This window comes from Manihot esculenta, chromosome 14, assembly GCF_001659605.2.
Source record: "Manihot esculenta cultivar AM560-2 chromosome 14, M.esculenta_v8, whole genome shotgun sequence".
NCBI classification, from domain to species: Eukaryota; Viridiplantae; Streptophyta; class Magnoliopsida; order Malpighiales; family Euphorbiaceae; genus Manihot; species Manihot esculenta.
This window is the reverse complement of record NC_035174.2, coordinates 20,780,822-20,801,148: the sequence shown is the minus strand read 5'-3', so window position 1 is coordinate 20,801,148 and position 20,327 is coordinate 20,780,822. Positions and strand designations below refer to the sequence as shown.

Sequence of the window (20,327 nt, the reverse complement as noted above, 5' to 3'; positions counted from 1 at the left end):
ATAATCTTTTAATATTTTAGAAATATTTTTTGTGTATTTTTAAAATTAAAAAAATTAATTAATGAATTTTTTAATAGAGAGTTGAAAAAATATTGAATTGAACCCTAGGTCTGTCAGATGAATTATATGGGTTTAGCCACCAAGTCAAATAGCAGAAGCCTGTTAACTTTAAATCCCAAAAGAAAAAAAAATCCCAAAATTAATAAATCTCAATCAGCTTGAGCACATGTGGATTCACATGTGGATTCCAATTCTACACTTATCTGATTCTCCACTATACTTATTGTCTCATCCACATTACAAAGATGAACCCATTATTCCCATAGACAAAACCAACAACTTTTCCCTAATTTCTTTTTCTTTTTTTTTATTTTATTTATTTTTTATTTTCTTAAAAAAAAAAAAAAAAAATTTCCTCATTCCTTGAATGCTTAAATTCCTTCTTTCCCTACAACTCACTCCAGCCAATCCTCTACTTGTATATAGCTTTCCCTTATTCACCCTTCCTCCACATTCTACTTCAGAAGCCAAAGCTTGAAGAAGAAGAATTAGTGGAAATTATAAGCTCTCCCTCTTGTTAGAAGGTAGTTTTCTTTCTCCAACTTTCTATTGGGTGTCCCTATTCTGTTTATTAGTAATGTATTTTGCATGTTCTTGGTAGCTTTCCCCCTTTTTATTAAACTTTCTTTATTTTCTTGTTTGCTTTTCCTCTTTCTTCTTTTCTACCTTTCCTTCTTCTGGGCGTGTTTTTCATGTGCTCCTCCTCTCCCTCTCTCTCCCCCTCTATTTGTTGAGATATAGATGATCACAACTTGTTTGCTTTTCGGTCACAGAGATTTAGAGTAAAGAAAATATGGCTGCCCAGGAGAAAGGCTTGGCAGGAAACATCAGCAAGAAAAAGTTTCAGAAGAGCTACTTTGATGTGTTAGGAATTTGCTGCTCATCAGAAGTTCCTTTGATTGAGAACATCCTCAAATCTCTTGATGGTGTTAAAGAGTTCTCAGTTATTGTCCCAACAAGAACAGTTGTGGTTGTCCATGATAATCTCATCATCTCTCAGATTCAAATTGGTAATTAATTCCATCTCTTGATTTCTCATCTGCTAACCATGATTGTTATGCTTAATCTTTTCTGGGTTTCTACAGTAATTTTATATGGGAATTGAGGGTCAATGAGAAAAATGACCCAACATAGCATGTGATTGGCAGTAGGACAGAATTGCGTTCAACACTAATTTTTTACAGTAAAAAGGAATAATTACTATTAATCCCTAAATTTCTAAGAAATTCAATATTGGTCCATATTTTGAAATTACACAATTAAAACGTATTTATATCTTATAAGATTAAATTTTTTTAGCCTTTCTATAAAATTTTTATAAGCTGCCTTGAATATTTGTATTATCTAATATTTCTGTTCCTATAATATTAGGATTAAATAATTATATTTAATTAGATTTTAGTTAAATAATTTTTAAATAGAGAGGAAGAAATAAAATTTCTAAAAATTTAAAAAATTAATAGTAATACTCTCTAAGAAAAAAAAAATATAGTGTAATTCTTTTACAACTTGTCTTAATACTTGGAAAATTCAAATTTTTAGTCATAATGATGATGATGTTTCTAATCCTAAATTACTTAGATAATAATAAAAGGACAAAATAGGAAAATTAAGGTTAAATGTGGATCCAGGATGATATGTCAAAGTCATTAGGTGGGGTCGTGCCTTAGGGTGGTTGTAAGATTAATGAGTAATTAGATGCAAGAGAAAGAAATCTTAGTTTTTTGATTGCTTCCTCAAAGTTCAAACTCTTAAAGATAATCAAAAGAAGGTTAACATATAATTTTATTTATTTATTTTTTCCTATGATGAACCTCTATTTCTAATCAAGGGATTTTTCCTATTTATTTTATATTAATCATTATTAGTTACTATTTATTTTAATTTTTTCTATTTTTTATAAAAATATTTAAAATTTATTTTTTAAAATATTAAAAATAAAGAATATTAATAAGTTTATATATAACGTTGTTAATAAGATTTTAAAAATGACTTTGTTTTGTTTAAAAAATAAGTCATTTTACTTAAAAACATTTTAATTTTATTTTTAATTAAAAAATATTTAAATATCAAAAATTTTAAAAAAAATATTTTCGTATTAAATAATTTAAATACGTGAAATTAACCCATTTCAGGTTTTTTTCATTCTTGTCATTTCATTATCATATTTATAGTTGATTTTGATTGAGTTAATTTACCTGCTGAAATTTCTAATTATTTATCTTTTTTATTTGATGAATCGGATAAATTATAATATATTTTTAATAATTGCGTGCGAACCATTATCAGTATCCATTATCTTTCGATGACAGTGAAAGCTCCAACTTGGAAAGAGAATGAAAAGTCCTAAAACCCTTTTTTTTTTTTTGAATTTTCATCCTAATTATGCTTTTCAGAAAAACCCTTCATTCTTTTTTTTTTTTTTCCTTCTTTTTCTGGGGTTTATTCTTTGAATATCATTAACTAAATCCAATTAATTTTTTTATTTTGCAGTTAAGGCCTTGAACCAAGCAAGGCTAGAAGCAAATGTTAGAGTGAATGGAGACACCAGTTACCAGAAGAAATGGCCAAGCCCATTTGCTGTGGCTGGTGGTGTTTTGCTTTTGCTGTCTCTGTTGAAGTTTGTTTATCATCCTCTTCATTGGCTGGCTCTGGGATCTGTGGCCATTGGAATCCCTCCCATCATCTTGAAAGCCATTGCTTCCATCAGGAATTTTAGACTTGATACCAACATCCTTGTTCTCATTGCAGGTAATTACCATCTCCAAATTAAAATAATTAATACTTCTTTTAATTTTATTTAATTTTCATCTTTGCTCGTGGGTCCACTTGTTAATATTTAAGGAGAAGATCAAAATACTCTTGTGTAAAAGAAAAAAAATAATAGACAAACGTGTTAATAATTATTAAATTCAGGGATTAATATTTGAAAATTGACTATTGGATATACTAAAAAATAAAATGAATAAAATGGCTCAAATGTATAATGAAATTAAATTTTAGACACGTTTAATGAGTTTTTATAATAAAATAATTAATTTTTTAATATTTAAGGAAAAAAATAAAATACTCTTGTAGAAAATTAATGTTTTAATATATTTAATAAAAAATTAATAGACAAAAGTGTTAATAATTAATTATAAAATTCAGAAACTAAATGGCCTTTTATTTAAAAATTGACTAATGGGTATGCTTGAATATTTTTTGAACGTAAATAAAATGACTAAAATATTTAATGAAATTAAAATTTAGACCGATTTAATCATTTTACAAATATGAAGTGATTAATTTGTTAATATTTAAGGAAAAGATCAAAATATTCTTGTAAAAAATTAATGTTTTAATATATTTTTAAAAAATAAATAGATAAAATTTTTAATAATTATAAATTCTAGGGATTAAATAGCTTTTTTTTAAAAAAAAATTGACTAGTAAATATTTTCAATATTTATATAAAATGAATAAAATAACTAAAGCATTTAACGAAATTAAAATTTAGACAGGTTTAATGAGTTTAATAACGTCAATCTCCAAGGGTGTTTTTGTAATATCCATTTTCTCTTGTGGGAGATGCTTTCTGGAAAGCAACTTCCTTTGTGGGCCCTTCTCTTTTCATGGCTTCGGATTGGTTTGCTTTTTTCTTTCATAAGCTCCATCTTCCCTTTCTAGAAAAATTTGATTTACGCTATGTGATAAAGAAAAAAACAAAGATTTCTTTTTGAAAAAAGAAAAATTTTTTCTTTTTTTATGGTTAGCTTTTTTCTTTTTTGCAAAAAAAAGTTAAAGTTGAATCCACTAGGATGGCTGAATTCTGTTTTGTTAGAAATGTGAACTGAATTTGCTGCTTTTCGCATAAATTTTTAAATGCCAAGTTGGTCAATTAATGCTTAGCCTTTACATCTCAGAAAGCCATCAGTTGCTTACAAACCCATCTTACCTAATTTTTTTTTTTAAATAAAAATCTGAAAGAAGATCTCAAATTGAAGTTCTCCTTCTTAAGAAAAACTCAAATTGGATTATTCCTTCATAATTTTTTCTTAATTTCTTTTATTGAGTGTCATTTTGTTATTAGCCAAAAATGGCTATAAAACATTTTCAATTTGGCCGTTTGGTGCTAAAAAAATAAAAAATTTATGCGTTTTAGCAATTTAATCTAATTTTTAAATTTTGTTGTCTAAATTTATAATCGGTTGGAATCCAATTTTGAAATTCAATTTGAGCAGAGTGTGCACAATTGACATTATTTTTTTATTCTTTATTCATAGTCTCCACATGAAATAACTCTAATTGTATTAGTTAATTGATAAAATATATATTTTGTTAATACTTTTTGTTTCACACACTCACTTAATCTGATAATAAATGTATCTGAGTAAATTTGAGAGGTCTCAGGTTCTACTTCTCCAATTAATATTAAAAAAAAAAAAAAAATTTTGGTTACAAATAAACATTCAACTGATTTTGATAATTAATTATGATTTTATTTTTCATATAAATTATATTATACATTAATTTTTTTGTCCATTTTAAAAGTTATTACAATTTTTTTTAATTTAATGGGCTATATTGACATGTTTTGTTAAAATTTTCTAGATGAATACTTTAAATCTTGGTCAATAATTAGTAGTTTTAGAAATTTGTATGTGGCTGTTAGGATTTAAGTTTCTGATTAACTGATGCAGTTCAGTGTCTAAATAGATATATGAAACAATTATTCATTACTTTTGACAGTGGTGGGGACAATCGCTTTGAAAGATTATCTTGAAGCAGGAACCATTGTCTTTCTCTTCACTATTGCAGAATGGCTTGAATCAAGAGCAAGCCACAAGGTATGTATGTTCTTGCCAAGCATGTAAGAGAAATAAATAATCATTCAACCAATCAATTTTAATTTAATAGTAATGGAACTGGAGTCCTATTTAAAATTATAAAATTTTAAAAAAATAAAAAAAGTATATTACTAATAATATTGGCAAAATAGGAATATTTAATTCTTAAATACAATGTGGTTTCAGGCTAATGCAGTGATGTCATCATTGATGAACATAGCTCCACAGAAAGCAATTATAGCTGAAACTGGAGAAGAAGTTGATGCTGATGAGGTAAAGTTAAACACAATTCTCGCCGTTAAAGCTGGCGAGATTATACCCATTGATGGAATTGTTGTAGATGGCAATTGTGAAGTGGATGAGAAAACCTTAACTGGAGAATCATTTCCAGTTGCTAAACAAAAGGATTCTACTGTCTGGGCTAGCACTATCAACCTTAATGGTAATAACGTACACTTTCTACTCACTTCTTTTGGATAATATTAAGCTTCTTCAACTTGATAACATTTCTAAATTTCAGGTTACATTAGTGTTAAAACTACTGCTTTAGCGGAAGACTGTGTGGTTGCTAAAATGGTGAAGCTGGTTGAAGAAGCTCAAAACAACAAGTCTAGAACTCAAAGACTGATAGACAAAATTGCTCAGTATTATACTCCTGGTTAGTCATTTAGATTCTGTCACCCTTGTTTTGGGGCAATTTACAATATAGTCCCTTACATTTAGCAAAATCTTTCAATTTAATTTTTGCTTTCACACACTAAATAATTTAGTCCTGAGTTTTTTATTTTGTTAACAAAATAGTTATTTTATTAAATTTACTGTTAATCAACTATAATTTAAATTAAAGAGACTAAATTATTATAAATATTAAAACTAAAAGAATTAAACTGTTATAAAAATTAAAATTCAAAAACTTAAATTGTCATATTATAATATTAAATTTTAATAAGACTATTTTATTAACAGAATAAAATCTTAGAGACTATAAATTGTTTCTCATTGAAATGTGAATTTTGTTAATCTTTAGAAATTATATTATAAATTACCCTTTTATTATTTTGATACATCATTATCAAGTCTCTTTATATTCTCTCATTTAATTTTAGACTTTTTTCCTGTATAATTTTGCAGTGGTTATAATCATATCAGTGAGCTTGGTAGTAGTTCCTTTGACCCTAAGAGTTCACAACCGTAATCACTGGTTTCACTTAGCATTGGTGGTGTTAGTGAGTGCATGCCCATGTGCTCTTATACTCTCTACACCTGTTGCAACTTTCTGCACACTTACAAAGGCCGCAACATCTGGTGTTTTGATCAAAGGTGGAGACTATCTCGAAACACTGGCCAAGATCAAGGTAATGGCTTTTGACAAGACTGGAACTATCACAAGAGGTGAATTCGTAGTAGTAGATTTCCAACCTCTCTGTGAAGACGTGAGCCTTGATGCATTGGTATATTGGTAAGGACAGTTACTGTTTTTTCTTTCTTTTCTCCAAGAATATGGGAAGTAATTTTATTTACGTCTTTCAAAATTTTGTAGGGTTTCATGCATTGAGAGCAAGTCAAGTCATCCCATGGCAGCTGCTCTTGTTGACTATGGAAGGAGTCATTCTGTAGAGCCAAACCCTGAGAATGTGGTGGATTTTCAGAATTTTCCAGGAGAAGGCATTCACGGAAAAATTGATGGGAAAGAAATTTACATTGGGAACAGAAAGATTGCTCTAAGAGCTGGATGTGGAACAGGTAAAAGTAGTTAAAAAAATATATAGTTCTGTTCTTTTGCTAGAAAGCTAGTTAAAAATTGTTCATCCATAGTGTTCTCAAGCGTATGCTATTTTGAATTCATAGTTCCAATGCCAGAAGAGGGGGATATGAAGGGAGGGAAGACCATTGGATATGTGTTCTCTGGAGGAAACCCAATTGGAATTTTCAGCCTCTCAGATGCCTGTAGGACTGGTGTCGCAGAGGCGATCTCCGAGCTGAAGTCATTTGGCATTAGAACTGCTATGTTAACAGGAGATAGTCAAGCAGCAGCAATGCATGCTCAAGAACAGGTGAACCTAAGCTTCATTTGCTTTCCTTTCTATTGTTGATTGATCACTCTAGCACTCTAACCTTTGGCCTTATATGATCTGCAGTTGATTACAACAAAGAATTTTTGCTAATTCAAGCTTTCTACATTCATTTAAAGCCCTGCTCCGCTCGGCAATAGCATATAGTGTCTTGACCTTAATCAAAATACAGCTACTTGAACAGCTAACAGTTACTAGAATAGTTGGTATTGCCGAGCAGGGCCTAGATCTAAGAAAATCTATCTTTATTGATCTCCTTGCATAAGATTTCAATGATGGTATGTGCAGCTAGGAAATGCTCTTGAGGTAGTCCATGCAGAACTCCTACCAGAAGACAAGGCGAGGATTATCGAGACGTTTAAGAAGGAAGGTTCAACAGCAATGATAGGAGATGGAATAAATGATGCACCTGCATTGGCTATGGCTGATATTGGTATCTCAATGGGAATTTCAGGTTCAGCACTTGCAACAGAGACAGGACATGTAATTCTCATGTCAAACGACATTAGAAAAGTACCCAAAACGATCCAGCTCGCGAGAAAAGCTCATCGGAAAGTGATTGAAAATATCATTCTATCAATATCTACCAAGTCTGCTATCTTAGCCTTGGGATTTGCTGGTCACCCTCTTGTTTGGGCTGCTGTCCTTGCTGATGTAGGCACCTGTCTGTTAGTAATCTTCAACAGCATGTTACTTTTGCGAGGAACCCATGAAAAAGGCAGAAAATGCTGCAAATCATCATCAGCTGCAGAACATACTAAGAAATGTGACAGTACATATTCTTCTCATCATCACAAGCCTTGCTGCTCTAACAAGAAGGTCACAAAAAGTTGCGAACCTCAAGAATTGCAAACCTGCACATCAAGATGTGAATCAGATGATGTGAACAAGAACAGATCATGTGGGAAGAAGTGCACGAATCCAGCAAACAAGGAGCAGAATGAAGTGAAGCATTGTAGTCATGGAAGCTGTAATACAGTCGACCTAGAAGCAAACAATCCACATAAACATGCTTGCTCCAAATCATCAGCTGAAGAAAATACTAAGAAATGCAAGAACAAAAGTTCTTCTCATCATCACAAACCTTGCTGCAGCTCTAAGCAAAAGGTGGCAAAAGTTTGCGAACATCAAGAATTACAAACCTGTGCTTCAGGATTCGAATCAGATGATCTAGACAAGAGCACGTCATGCGGGAAGACGTGCCAAAATTCGCCTAATAAAGAGAAAAATGAAGTGAAGCACTGTGGCCATAATCATAGTGATCAAATGAATCATCATTGTATCTCTAACCATTCAAATCATTCTTCTGACATAGACCACTGTGATGATTCTTCAAAAAGCACCTGGGAATCAGGTTTCAATCACAGGCCTCTCCATTTGGAACATGCTGTCAAGAATTGTTGCAGTAGCCACAACAACCTTCATTGCTCTACCATGGATATTCACCATGCTTGTATGAACTTGGAAAAGAGAGAAAGTGGGAGTTGTTGCAAGAGCTATATGAAGGAATGTTGTGGTAAACATGGAAGATTTTCAAATGGATTTGGTGGAGGCTTGTCAGAGATCACCATTGAATAGGAGATAAATAGTTGATTAGCTATAAACAAGAGATGAAGATCATTAGAGAAGATTATTTTTGCAAGAATATATGGAAATTTTTGCTAAATGGAAATGGGATGAACAAATTAAATACAATGAATGAATCAAAGAAATATTTTTGAATGATTATAATTGAATGTATAAATTTATACAGCTCTATATATAGCGCAAATGGATCACAACTCATTTTCTGTATCTAGTTTCTTTTCTTTGCATGGTATTAAGCTTATCAAGCCCTAAGGTCCTTTGAAGTTGTAGTTAACATGGTGTAGTTCAAAAATTTTGCAATCACTATTCACATAACCCATAAAATAGAAAATTGCAAGAATTTAATATAACTATTTTTTATCTTCATATTTGAAACATGAAACGTTAAAAAAAAGTCATTTTTCACTTAAAAAAAATTCATTTCAAAATAAATAAAAAAAATCTTATAAAACTAGTGTGATATATTGTATAAGAATTATTATTTTTCACATAATTTATTTCAAACAAAACAGTTTCATTTTCTTTCTTGACAAACTTTCCTTGGCTTTATACAAATGGGAGATTAACTTTATCCCGATTACTTTAAATAAATAATATAATAATGACTATATATATATATATAAATGTTAAACTCCGAATATTACAAAAAGTTGATGATTTCTTTTAGCAAATATTGAGACAGATAGATAAACATCAACAAAAGAGAGAAAAATTTGTAAAGGTTATATTTACAGATTATTACATTTCTATAGAGGTTTCAGGGAAAAAAAAGGTGAAAATGTGATATTAGGTATGCTATTTTCTTATGTATGCTTCTATTATATAGTGATTTGTTATCCGTAGATGAATATTTGGAGGATCCAAGTTCTACTTCTATCACATAGACAGAGATAATGTAGAGAGAAGGCGGAGAAAAAGGAAAGGAAAGAAAAAGTCACAAGGTTTTCTAGGATTTTGCTCTTTGGTTTTTCGATTGATCTTCGTTTGCTTGGGCTTCGAGGAGTTTTGTTTTCTCTTGCATTCGGGTAAGGAGTTTTAATTTGGTGCCGCCGTTCCTTCTGGTTTTCCCTGGCCTTGGATGGATGTGCTGTCAGTTATCTTTTCTTTTTGTTTTCTTGATTTGTTTGTTTGTTTGTTTTTTTTTATGCTATTTTGTTAGTTTGTTTTTCAAGTCTTGGTGCTGGTTTGGTGAGGGGGTGTGCTTGGACAGGCCTGCCTAGTGCTTCGACTTCAACTTCTGATATGGAGGATGGCTTTAAGTGTAATAGTTCAGCTTAAACGGACCCAAATAAATTTTTAAACCTATTTTTCACTTGGTCTAAAATGGCTAATCCAAGTTATTGCAATCTTCCCCACTCGATTTTTTGACGTCCTCGTCGCAACCATACTGTATAGCATCAGTACAATGGCTGAGTTAGGACTGAATCTTCGAGTATTGTGACTCGCTAATACCTCGGGCGGCTCCACTCATTCCATGGGTAGCCCTTTTCTCGCAGCCCACTAGCTCCACACAATATTTTTAACTCATAGTGACTCTGATACCAATTGTAATAGTCTGGTCTAAACTAATTCAAATAATTTTTGGACCATTAAAACCTTAACAAAGAAAAATAAACTCAAACAGATTATAAAGAAGACACTAAACAAAAAATGGATGGTAGCATAAAGACAAGACTATGTACTACTTGATTATATCAATTTAGAGTGTAATTAAAACCAAATAACACCATAACAGGAAATAAAGATTGCAATACTAAAAAAAAAAAAATCAGCAAACAAGAATTGAAAAATAGATAATTTAGGCCAAAATATAAGAATTTGAATTAATGCCTCGGGCGGCTCCACTCATTCCATGTGTAGCCTTTTCCTCGGAGCCCACTAACTTCGCACAATATTTTTAATTCATAGTAGCTCTGGTACCAATTGTAATAGTCTGTCCCAAACTAATTCAAATAACTTTTGAACCATTAAAACCTTAACAAAGAAAAATAAACTCAAACACACTAGAAAGAAGGCACTAAACAAAAAATGGATAGTAGCACAAAGACAAGACTATGTACTACTTGATTATATCAATTTAGAGTGTAATTACAATCAAATAACACCATAACAGGAAATAAAGATGGCAAGACTAAAAAAAAAAAATCAGAAACAAGAATTGAGAAATGGACAATTTAGGCCAAAATATAAGAATTTGAATTATTACAAAGCAAATTAAATATGGAATCTAAAATATTTCTACCCAATAAAGCAAGAAAGTAATAATACTTAAACTAAATCAGAATTCTCATGTATAATTAATTTTTGGAGTCAAATTAATGATTTTGTGCCAAAGAAATTTATTTGAAACTCTAAACATGTACAAGTATGTGGGTGATCAAATATGGCATCAAATTGATTAAAACAAGAGAAAGTCAATACAAACATCCCCTAAACCAATAGGAATCTGAAAATTAGACAAAGGAAACAATTTTTTTAGGCACAAGAAACCTCGAGTCCCAATTCAACTAGGATAAGAAAATAAATTCAACAAGGAGAATGATTTCTCCAAGATACATCAAGAGTACTCTTTGTTCTTCTTCTTGTTCATTTCTTTCTCTTTTCGATTTTCTTTCTCCTTTTTTTTTTCGATTCTCTTTCTTCTTCTTCTTTTAATATTCTGTTTTTTTATCGAATTGACCAAGAACGAAACATAACTAATTTAACAACTAAAATTAAATCAACAAGCACTCAAACTAATGTGGAACCTAGTATCAACTCGTTACCAACTAAGGACATATGTTATATTTTTCAACCCCATAATGGTCACTAGCAAGTTTTTACATGCAAATTATTTGTGTAAGTGTATAAAATGACGATAAATATTTACCTTTACAAAAGTGGATCCCGGAGCTCCAGAACAAGTTTTTCAACTAAGGATATATTGATCTGAGCAGAAGCATAGAAGGTAAGAGAAGAGGAGCAAAGGAAGAGGTAGCATTACCTCAAGGACCAATTACAAGATTGAGAGCTAAAAAGTTCACAGAATTACTTCTAATTTACATTGGCAGAATGATAAAAGGAATGGAAGCTCAAGATGCATGGAAAGCCAATGGAGTTTCATCTAATCAAATTGGGCTGAATAAATACTTGTGACTGACCATCTTGGGGTTAGGGAATATCAAATATGTTATTAGTTAACAAAGATGTTTTGGAGCTCTGAAACCCACTTTTGTAAAGGTAAACATTTATTGTCATTTTGGGTACTTACACAAATTATTTGTGTATAAAAACTTTCGAATGATTATTTTGGGATTGAAGAATATCAAATATGTCATTAGTTGGCAAACTTATTCCGGAGCTCCGGAACTGACTTTTGCAAAGGTAATTATTTTCATTTTGGGCACTTGCACAAATTATTTGCGCGTAAAAATTTACGATTGATCATTTTAAAGTTGAAAAATATCAAATATAGCATTAGTTGGTAAAATTGTTTCGGAGCTCCAAAACTCACTTTTGTAAAGGTAAACATTTATTGTCATTCCGAGCACTCGCAGAAATTGTTTTTGCGCAAAAACTTGCTAGTGACCATTTTAGGGTTAGGGAATATCAAATATATAATTAGTTGGCAAAGTTGTTCCGGAGCTCTGTAGTCCACTTTTGTAAAGGTAAATATTTATCGTCATTTCGGGCACTTGCACAAATTATTTACACGTAAAAACTTGCATGTGATATTTTGGGGTTGAGGAACATCAAATATGTAATTAGTTGGCAAAGTTATTCCAGAGCTTTGAAATCCACTTTTGTAAAGGTAAACATTTATCGTCATTTGGGACACTTTCAAATATTATTTACGCGTAAAAACTTGCGAGTGACCATTTTGGGGTTGGGGAATATCAAATATGTCATTAGTTAGTAAAATTGTTTCGGAGTTTCAGAACCCACTTTTGTAAACATAAACATTTATCGTCATTTTGAGCACTTGCACAAAATATTTGCACGTAAAAACTTGCGAGCGACCATTTTGGGGTTGAGGAACATCAAATATGTCATTAGTTGGCAAAGTTATTTCAGAGCTCCGAAACCCACTTTTGTAAAGATAAACATTTACAGTCATTTTGAGCACTCGCACAAATTCTTTGAGCGTAAAAACTTATGAGTGACCATTTTAGGGTTAAAGAACATCAAATATGTCATTAGTTGGCAAAGTTATTTCGAAGCTCTAGAATCCACTTTTGTAAAAGTAAACATTTATCATCATTTTGGGCAAATGAAAATATTATTTGTGCGTAAAAACTTGTGAGTGACCATTTTGGGGTCGGGGAATATCAAATATGAAATTAATTGGCAAAGTTGTTCTGGAGCTCTGGAACCCACTATTGTAAAGGTAAAGATTTATCATCATTTCGCGCATTTGCACAAATTCTTTGCGTATAAAAACTTGCAAGTGACCATTTTGGGGTTAGGGAATATGAAATATGATATTAGTTGGCAAAGTTCTTTTGAAGCTTCAAAACCCACTTTTGTAAGGTAAACATTTATCGTCATTTCGGACACTTGCACATTATTTGCTCGTAAAAACTTGCGCGTGACTATTTTGGGGTTGGGGAAGATCAAATATGTCATTAGTTGGCAGAGTTGTTCAAAAGCTCCGGAGCCCATTTTTGTAAAGGTAAACATTTATCCTTATTTCAGGCACTTGCACAAATTATTTAGGCGTAAAAATTTGCGAGTGACCATTTTGTGGTTGGGAAATATCAAATATGTCATAAGTTGGCAAAATTATTCCGAAGCTCCAAAACCCACTTTTGTAAAGGTAAACATTTATCATCATTTCGGACACTTGCACAAATTATTTTCACGTAAAAACTTGCGTGTGACCATTTTGGGATTGGAGAATATAAAATATGTCATTAGTTGGCAAAGTTGTTATGGAGCTCCGGAACCCACTTTTGTAAAAGTAAACATTTATCGTCATTTTGGGCACTTGCACGAGTTATTTTCGCGTTCAAACTTGCATGACCATTTTAGGGTTGGGGAATATCAAATATGTCATTAGTTGGCAAAGTTGTTCCGGAGCTCCAAAACCCACTTTTGTAAAGGTAAACATTTATTGTTATTTCGGACACTTGCATAAATTATTTACCCATAAAAAACTTGCGAGTGACTATTTTGGGGTTGGGTAATATCAAATATGTCATTAGTTGGCAAAGTTATTCTGGAACTCCAGAATCCACTTTTATAAAGGTAAACATTCATCGTTATTTCGGGAACTTGCACAAATTCTATCTCAGTGCTTATTCCGTCTTTCGATACTTCTTTAATAAGATATAACATATGTAAGAAAGGATTTGCTAAGATAACAGAATAAGGTAATCCTTTTACCATTAGGAATGGAATTTTGAAGCCAATACCTTTATTACATATTGCAGTATTGTTTAGCTTATACTTTACCACCATTTTGCTCCCATCTGCAGTGTTGAGCTCTTTCCTAGTCTTGGAGAAATATCTGGATGGGACTAATCATTTATTTATGCAATTCAAATCTGCGCTTGAGTCTATTAAGGCGATTGTGTTAAACACATATTCTTTGCGGACAACTACTGTTATTTTTGTATGCCACTTGTGAGTTATTACTCTATCAACCATATTAACATAGTGAAGATTATTGATACTATTAGTTTCGTCTTCACTATCCTTTTCGAGCCTTTTAAGGTCAAATTGATTTGGTTCTTTATTGAGTAGTTCTAAAATTACCACTCTTTCTTTTAACCCTTGTAATTCAGCTTTTACTGAATTCAGTTTTGCCTTTAAATCTCCTAGAGTAGGTTCCCTCACTTTCTTTGAGTTTTTAACTCTATCCAGTATCTCCTTCAAATCATAAGGATTCTGTTTTTCTTCTATTTTTTGTTCTACAGGATTTTTAGAATTAGATGCCTTTGACTTTTTCCTATATATTTTAATATAGGTTTCTAATTTATTTCTTTTCTTTTCTGGATCTTCAATATTATCTATTAGATCCAATATCAAGTTTTCTTCTTTTGTAAGGACAAACAAGCAATTTAAGGCAATGATTTGAAATAATCACAATTATCATCACAATCTGAATTTTCTTCAAGCTTATCTTTCTTGTCTGTTTCTTTTTCTTTAGAAGTGTAGTCTATTACATTAAGTTCTAGATTCTCTTGTTCTGAATCAGTATCATTTAAGAACAATTTGACTAAAGTAATTTTTAGATCTTCATCTATGGTTAAGGTCAAAATTTGCTACTTGACTTTACACTTATTAGCATAATGTCCTACCTTGCCACACTTATAGCATACTATAGTTTTCTTTGCTTTGCCACTTTTAGGGCTGCCTTTTTTTCTTTTAGACTTCCCGTTTTGATTAGAGGATTTGTCTTCTTTAGGTTTTCTAAACCTATTAGGGTTATAATATTTCTTCCTTCTTTCCCCCTGAAATTTCCTTTTCTAAGGAAATTTTAAAGGTTGAAATCCTATTTGTCCACAAAAATTGTCTAACTTCTTTCTACCATTAATTCTTTCCTTTTACATATGTCTGTGAATTTTTAATTCATTGTATAATGCTACTCCAGTGGAGACTACCTTAGATGCAAGTTCTCCATGAGTGTGTTTATGGTAAGGAATCATACCTTCATGCTTTGCCCTTTATTGATCTATAACTCTTTCAGCAAGAAGAGATGGATGTCCCGCTAAGAACTTTTCTTTTCAAAAATCACGCTGATTATCTTCTCTGGTAAAGATTAGGGCGACGAAGGTATCCTTATACCATTTGAAATGAGTTAAGTCTGGGCATTTTAAATTCATTAACTGTTCTTATAACTGATCCATATACATACTAGCTGGTCCAACACAATGCATCCCTATAGTATATAACAGGGTGTTAACGCAGTCTTGCATTATATTAGTGCCTTCTGATAACCTTCTTATTTTACTGCGTTAATATCTGCATTTTTCCTTCACTTGATATGTGTAACGACCCTAAAATGGACCGTCACCGGCGCTAGGATTCAGATCGGCTTAAGGCCGCCAGAACCCGTAGCAAGCCTGCTATACTCTCTGTGTACCTGTAAAACCTCATACATGATCATACATTTTCTGTGAAAAATAAAAACTCTTTTCTCTGTACCAAGGCTTAACCTGTGCATGCACTCTCTCTGTGCTCTGTACTCTGTACTCTGTACGCTGTATTCTGTACTCTGTACCCCTGACTAGAGCTTGCTCTAGATGGGTTAACTCATACCTGTTAAGCCTGGTTTTTCACATACAGTAAAACATATATACATATCCAGATCATGTACAACACATACAGCACTAAGTCAAGCACAACACAACTATTACAGCTCGTTAAGATTACATGTCCACTCTAAGCTATTACAAGCTATTACAAATCTCTTTACTCTTTCTGTACCCTGTTGAACTGTCCCTGTACACTGTACACTGAACCTGCAAAACTGGGGTTAAGGGAGTGGGATGAGCTCTATAGCCCAGTGAGTAGAACAGTAAAACATGCTCTCATGGAATGCGTCATAACACAGACAAACCACATCAAGAGTAAACCTGTCACCACATAGTCCCAGTAACTCTGTGCCAGGGCGTAGAATCGAGCACCTGGTCTTCCTGTCATATATGTATATGTGTATATAACACCTCTGTACTTACCATTGCCAGGGCGTAGTCAAAGGCTCCTGGACTTCCTGTCTGAGACTATTGGATCATTCAGCATTCACCCACACCAACAACTAACTATGCAATGCAACATATTCGTGGATACTAATGCAATCAACCTATGGAAAAATCATGATGCATGAGATATGCTAAAACATCCATTGTGCAAGGTAAAAGAGTTAAGGTTAGTTCCACTCACCTCTGGCTAACTGGACTGACTGACTCTGCAGGCTCTGAAAACGCTGGGCAGTACTCACTGCTGCTCTCTCTGGTTCCTCTGGTCTGTATAGGTACAGATAAACTCAAATGAGGGACCAAACTACCTGCTGACCAACTCTATGAAACTTCCCAAGACTCCCCTTCAACTCACTCTAAACCTCATGCAAAGCATGCAAAGGAAAGCTGGACAGAACACTTTCGGCGGCAGGTTCGGCGGCCGAAAGTCTTCTCCAGAGACGAAACTCAAGCACCTTCGGCGGCACCTTCGGCGGCCGAATCCCCCAAATAGAGCCGAACATTCAAAACTCACGGGGGCAAGCTGTGGCAGCCTAAGCCACCATGCAAGAGGTTCGGCGGCCGAATGAACCTTCGGCTGCCGAACCTGAGTTCATCCAGAACTCAGCCCCGACGGCAAACAAGCTCCTCCATCCCTTCAATCCCTCAAAACATGCTCACTTCAACTCCTCAACACATATACTCATGTACATGTACAAAGGGGTCCAAAACTACCTAAAAAACCCCAACAAAACACCTCAACCATAACACATAATCATGCATACATGCATAAATCATCAAAACCACCATTTATCACCTAAACATGCATCTCTCTCCATAACTCCCTTAAAACCTTCAGAAAACATATAAACAGGTTCAAAAGCATCACTTACCTCCTGTAATAAGAAGATAAACACCCTGAACAAAGGGAAACGAACCAACTCTCTTCAAACTCTCAAACTCTCAAAAAACTTTCAACATCTCTTGAACACTAGCTAACTCTTGCATGAAATGCTCAAACTGAGCAAATAAAGCATGGGAGACGTGGCCAAGCTTCTGGCAACAAGTTGAACGTAACACCTGTCCAAAATGCTGACTAAGGATGCCCAAAAGCTGGCTGGCCAACTCAGCTTCGGCTGCCGAATCGCATGCAAAACCATGCAACATTCGGGGGCCGAACTTAAACGTCGGAAGCCGAACATTGGGCACTTTCGGCGGCCGAACTTACCTTCGGCGGCCGAACTTGGCTCATCTGCCTTGGGTCATTTCAGCTCAAAACTTAGTTCCATTTGACGTTAAAACATTAAAACACATCATACACTACAAGATTTTTCCGGATTAGTAACGGATTTTTTCGTTACTAATCAATGAAAAATCCGTTACTAACCAGTTTAGTAACGGATTAGTAACAGATTTACATCCGTTACTATGAACCTCGTTGCTAATGCAATAGTAACCGATTAGCAATCCGTTACTGATTTAGTAACGGATTTAGTAACGGATTTGTAATGAAATTTAGTAACGGATTTCAAATCCGTTACTAATTTAATAAAAATTAAAAATATATAAATAAATTGCATCCGTTACTAAATTTAGTAACGGATAGAAATCCGTTACTAATCCGTTACTAATTTGATAAAATAAAAAATAAAAAAAATATTTTAAATTTATATTCCGTTATTAAATCTATTGTTAATTTTAAAAATTATATTAAATTATTAATTTATTTCATTTTTTTTAAAATGAAATTAATTTATTTCATTATATTTTACATTAGATAATAATTTAATTATGGTAAACTATTAATTTTTTCATTGTATTTTATATTAAATATTAACTTTAATATTTTAAATTTTATTAATTTTATGAGAAAATTATTATAAAATTACATGAGAAAATTTAAAAAAAGAAAAAATGTGAGAGAATAGAAAAAAATGAGATATAAAAGAGAAAATAACAAAAGAAAGAAAATAAAAGAAAATAATGATAAAAATGAAGAGCAAAATAAGAAAAAAGGGAAAATTAAAGGAAATGAGAAAAAAGGAAGAAAAAATAGAAAAAAGAAAGAAAATGAGAGAAAGATAGAGAAAAAATGAAGAAAAATAAAGAGAAAATGAAGATACACAAAAGAATGTAAAAAAAAAAGGTTAGAGTATATATATGAGAGAAAAGAAAGTAAATGAATGAATAATGAAAGAAAAAGGAAGGGAAATTGATAGAAAGTGGAAGAGAAAATGAAAGAAAATGAAAGAAAATATAAGAAAATGAAAGAAAAAAATATGAGAGAAAATAAAACAAAAATCAAGTGATCAAAGAAAGATCAATGATAAAAGAAAATTGAAAGAAATGAAAGAAAATTGAAGAGAAAATTGAAGGAAATGAAGAAAATGAAAAAAAATTAGAGTTAATAATTAAGAAAAAAAAAAAGATAAGGGAGAAATGAAGAAATGAGGAGAGAAGAGCAGAAAGAAAATGAATGAAATGAAAGGGAAATAAAATTGGGAGAAAGAAAATGAATGAAGTGAAGGGAGATAAAATGGGTGAGTGTATAAATACGCGAATTAGTAACGGATTTAGTAACGGATTTAATCCGTTACTAAATTTTAAAAAAAAAATGCGGACGAACTAAAATAAAAAGGCGGTATTATTCTCCAAATTTTAGTAACGGATTTCTTAATCCGTTACTAATTTTTAGATTAGTAACGGATTTAGTAACGGATGTAATCCGTTACTAAATTTTTTTAAAAAAACGCGGGCAAACTAAAATAAAAGAGCGGTATTATTCTCCAAATTTTAGTAACGGATTTCTTAATCCGTTACTAAAATTTGGATTAGTAACGGATTTAGTAACGGACTAAATCTGTTACTAAACTTAAAAAGAAAATTTGGAATTTTAAAAAATAAAAAATCAATTTTTTTATTTAAAAAATAGTAACGGATTACATCCGTTACTAAATCCGTTACTAATTATATAATATATTGCATTCCGTTATTAAATCCGTTACTATTTTATTTATTTAATTTATTTATTTAGTAACCGATTTAGTAACAAATTTATTAACGGATTGAAATCCGTTACTAATTTTTAGCTAATTTAGTAACGGATTTATAACGGATCTCAAAATCCGTTATTAAATTTATAAATAATTTTATTAAGTAACAGATTTAGTAACGGATTGTTAATCCGTTACTAAATAATAAAAATTAATAACGGAATATAAAATCCGTTACTAATCCGTTACAAATTTGTAACGGATTTAAATCCGTTACTAATATCCGTTACTATTTCGACAGATTTTTGTAGTGATAACACTTAGTAAAACATAAATCCTACCCTGTCATAGACTTTCGACACCCTGGATTCCATCGGACAACAGGAATTCCGGTGCCGGAGTCTAGCCGGGTATTACATTCTCCCCCCCTTAAGAACATTCGTCCTCGAATGTTCCTAAAACAAATAACAACACAAAACAAGGAGGAAACTAACCTCAAAACAAACATGGATACTGCTGAAGCATCGACTCTCGCGTCTCCCACGTACACTCTTATAGATTATGGTGGTTCCACAGAACTTTCACCATCGGAATCTCCTTGTTCCTTAGCTGTCTGCTTTGCGTGTCCAGAATTCGCACTGGCTGCTCGATATAGGTGAGATCTGTCAAAATCTCCACCTCAGGCTCACTCAAAACCTGATTCGGATCTGACACAAACTGTCGGAGCATAGAAACATGAAATACCGGGTGAATTCTCTCCATCGAAGCAGGTAAAGCCAGCTTATACGACACATTTCCGATCCTCTGCAAAATCTCAAAGGGTCCAATGTACCGTGGAGCTAACTTACCCTTCTTCCCAAAACGAACCACTCCTTTCATTGGGGACACTTTTAGCAATACCCAATTACCCTCCTGAAACTCTAACTGTTTTCTGCGCACGTCTGCATAACTTTTTTGTCTACTCTGCACTGTTCTGATTCTTTCTCTGAGCAAGGGCACCACTCTACTGGTAATCTCTACTAACTCTGGCCCTGCAAGAGCCTTCTCTCCTATTTCTTCCCAGCAAACAGGGGATCTGCACTTCCTCCCATACAAAGCTTCATAAGGAGCCATCCCTATGCTAGC

The 20,327-nt window shown here is 32.5% G+C and overlaps 1 protein-coding gene and 1 long non-coding RNA gene across 3 annotated transcripts; both read left to right on the top strand.

Moving 5' to 3' along the window:
* The first annotated feature begins 407 nt into the window (after window positions 1-407).
* Window positions 408-8,719, top strand: LOC110607305 (cadmium/zinc-transporting ATPase HMA2). 2 transcript variants are annotated; one of them, XM_043950441.1, is made up of 10 exons: window positions 408-584; window positions 834-1,070; window positions 2,554-2,811; window positions 4,792-4,889; window positions 5,076-5,331; window positions 5,410-5,547; window positions 6,021-6,348; window positions 6,430-6,632; window positions 6,738-6,943; window positions 7,028-7,411. In XM_043950441.1, exons 2-10 carry the CDS (start codon window positions 854-856, stop codon window positions 7,052-7,054), a joined length of 1,731 nt encoding a protein of 576 aa, XP_043806376.1. In that variant the 5' UTR covers window positions 408-584; window positions 834-853; the 3' UTR covers window positions 7,055-7,411. The 2 variants fall into 2 exon arrangements, with proteins under 2 accessions (XP_043806376.1, XP_021602082.1); XM_021746390.2 differs by having other exon boundaries at window positions 414-584; window positions 7,250-8,719.
* Window positions 8,720-9,075: 356 nt separating this feature from the next.
* On the top strand, window positions 9,076-9,857 carry LOC110607304. The gene is made up of 2 exons (XR_002486705.2): window positions 9,076-9,573; window positions 9,708-9,857. It is a non-coding gene; the product is annotated as an uncharacterized LOC110607304 (long non-coding RNA).
* Window positions 9,858-20,327: the final 10,470 nt, after the last annotated feature.